This window comes from Cyprinodon variegatus, unplaced genomic scaffold (assembly GCF_000732505.1).
Source record: "Cyprinodon variegatus isolate N-32 unplaced genomic scaffold, C_variegatus-1.0 Scaffold1216, whole genome shotgun sequence".
NCBI lineage: Eukaryota > Metazoa > Chordata > Actinopteri > Cyprinodontiformes > Cyprinodontidae > Cyprinodon > Cyprinodon variegatus.
In genome coordinates, this window is record NW_015151669.1 from 118,045 (window position 1) to 120,225 (window position 2,181).

General features: G+C 52.1%; 1 protein-coding gene across 1 annotated transcript in view; it reads right to left on the bottom strand.

Annotated features, from left to right (window-relative positions):
* Nucleotides 1-6: 6 nt before the first annotated feature.
* LOC107102203 (formin-like protein 2) overlaps nucleotides 7-2,181 on the bottom strand; it is a 14,527-nt gene continuing 12,352 nt past the window's right edge. The window contains exons 27-28 of the mRNA XM_015401411.1: nucleotides 1,475-1,598; nucleotides 7-1,392 (exon numbers count right to left, since the gene is read on the bottom strand). Of these exons, the coding sequence (XP_015256897.1) occupies nucleotides 1,304-1,392; nucleotides 1,475-1,598 (213 nt within the window). The 3' untranslated portion in view covers nucleotides 7-1,303. The remainder of the gene's footprint in view (nucleotides 1,393-1,474; nucleotides 1,599-2,181) is intronic.

Here is a 2,181-nt window from a genome sequence, read left to right on the forward strand (position 1 = left end):
GTTCTAATGGGGGGTCTGGGTAACGGTACATTCCAATGGGGGGTCTGGGTAACGGTATGTTCTAAAGGGGGTTCCTGGTAAAGGTACCTTCTAATGAGGGTCTGGGTAACGGTACATTCCAATGGGGGGTCTGGGTAACGGTACGTTCTAATGGGGGGTCTGGGTAACGGTACGTTCTAAAGGGGGTCCTGGTAACGGTACGTTCTAATGGGGGGTCTGGGTAAAGGTACGTTCTAATGGGGGGTCTGGGTAACGGTACGTTCTAAAGGGGGGTCCTGATAACGGTACGTTCTAATGGGGGGTCTGGGTACAGCACTCCCAGGGTTTCTGCTGCAGTTTGTAGCCTTTTGTGCTTCACATCTGGATAAGGATTTAACATCTGTGCTGTTAAGGGTCCAGATTAAAGGGTTTCATATTTGTGTTGTGGTCTGCAGCACCACCTTCAGTCTCACACCAGGAACCTTCACCACAGGGAACCTTTGGACCTTCAGACTCAGAACAACTGATCTCTGCCCAGATGTTCTGACTCTGCTGGTGTCTCAGCATTGGACTGCAGTCCATAGTTAATCTGAGGGATTAAAGTGTTTCTTCAAGGTCAGGTGCCCAGATGAGCAGAGTTGTCCTGCGGTTGGGTCACAAGGCCTGGTGACTGGACTTTGGAGGGCAGGTATCTGTTTCTAACCCTTGGAGAGTGACTGTGTGGATCCAGGGTAGTAAGGCCAGTAAATCAGGCAGAATGTAGAAGAGGACAATGAATGAATAGATGGAAACCCTGTACAAGAGGACCAAAGGAACCCAGATCAACCAGCAGGATAGTGGCGGACCTGCCGAGTCCAGAGATGATGGCTGGTTCTGGTCAGTCTGCATTGGCGAGCCTTTGTAGAACTGCGTTTTTTCCTAGTTCTGCTCAAAGATGAGACACTAACCCAGTGTCTTTGATTAGCACCATGGTTAAAGTTTCATTATGCAATGAGGCCGAAGGCAGAGGTCCACTCTGGAGATTCAGGAATGTTTGGATGGTGCCTGATGTGGTGCCGACGATGAACCAGACTCATGTCCACCTACAGGTGTCTGGTCCCCCAGCAACCACAGCAGGTCAGACCAAGGACCAGATGCATGGCCTCAGACCTCTGGAACCCCTCAGCACTGATGATCCTGGTCTAACCCTTGGGAACCAGAGGGCAGCAGGAGGTCTGGGTTCTCAGTCTGTGGCCGGTAAACAAAGCATGACGTGATGGATCAGAAATGTTCAAAGTGCTAATTGGTCCCATTGCTTCAGAGTCGGCCCGGTCCGCTCTGGCTCTCAGTAGTGCTCCTCAGAGTGGGCGGGGTCACAGAAGAAGCGGGAGCTGCGTTTGGCCGACCGGGCCGTAAAAGGAACTGTCTTCAGTGCTGAAAGCCAGAAAAACAAGAGCAGCTGTGGTTACAGCCTACGGACACCTGGCGACGTGCGTCACCCCTCGGTGACTCTTACCTGTGATGATGTCCTCGATGGCGCCATCTTTGCCCTCGTACACATGGCGGCTGTCTTTGCCTTGTTTCCGTCTGAGTTCAGTGAGCAGCTCCTGCTGCTGCCGTTTGCCTTTGTGAGATGGAGACTAGAGCAGGCAGAGGGGGGGGGGGGGGTCAGGTCATCCTCTAACCAATGAACACCAATGATCTCTGAACCTATCTGCTACAGAACGCCCGAAACCATAAACCTCAGGAAGGAAGCTCTCACTCTGGGCGAGACGCTGCTACACAGCAAGGGTCTGAATCCGTCCATCAAGGTCGGACTGGGAGCTTGACATTAAACATGCTGATTGGCTGGTGGTACGATGGGCTGCCGCGCCAATGATTGGACGCCGTTTATCGACGCACATGAAGAGTTAAAATCGTTGGCCCAGTGGAACCAGCAGCTGAGAGATCAGGGACATTGCCTCCATCTGTCCACTGGTTCTGCTGGGAAACGGTGAGTTCTAGTTCTAGCTCGGTGAGGTTCAGGTTTGACCCGTTTACTGGAACAGAGATAAGCTTATTCTGGAACCAGTGGAACCAGCGGTGCTTCCCTTTGAACCAGACCTGGACCTCGGGCAGCTCCATCCTCACCGAGCTGTAAACTGCTGGTTAAGTTGATGGAAGTATGATCTGACCAATCAGAGGCTATAAATCAACCGACCAATCAGAGGCTAATGAACCAAC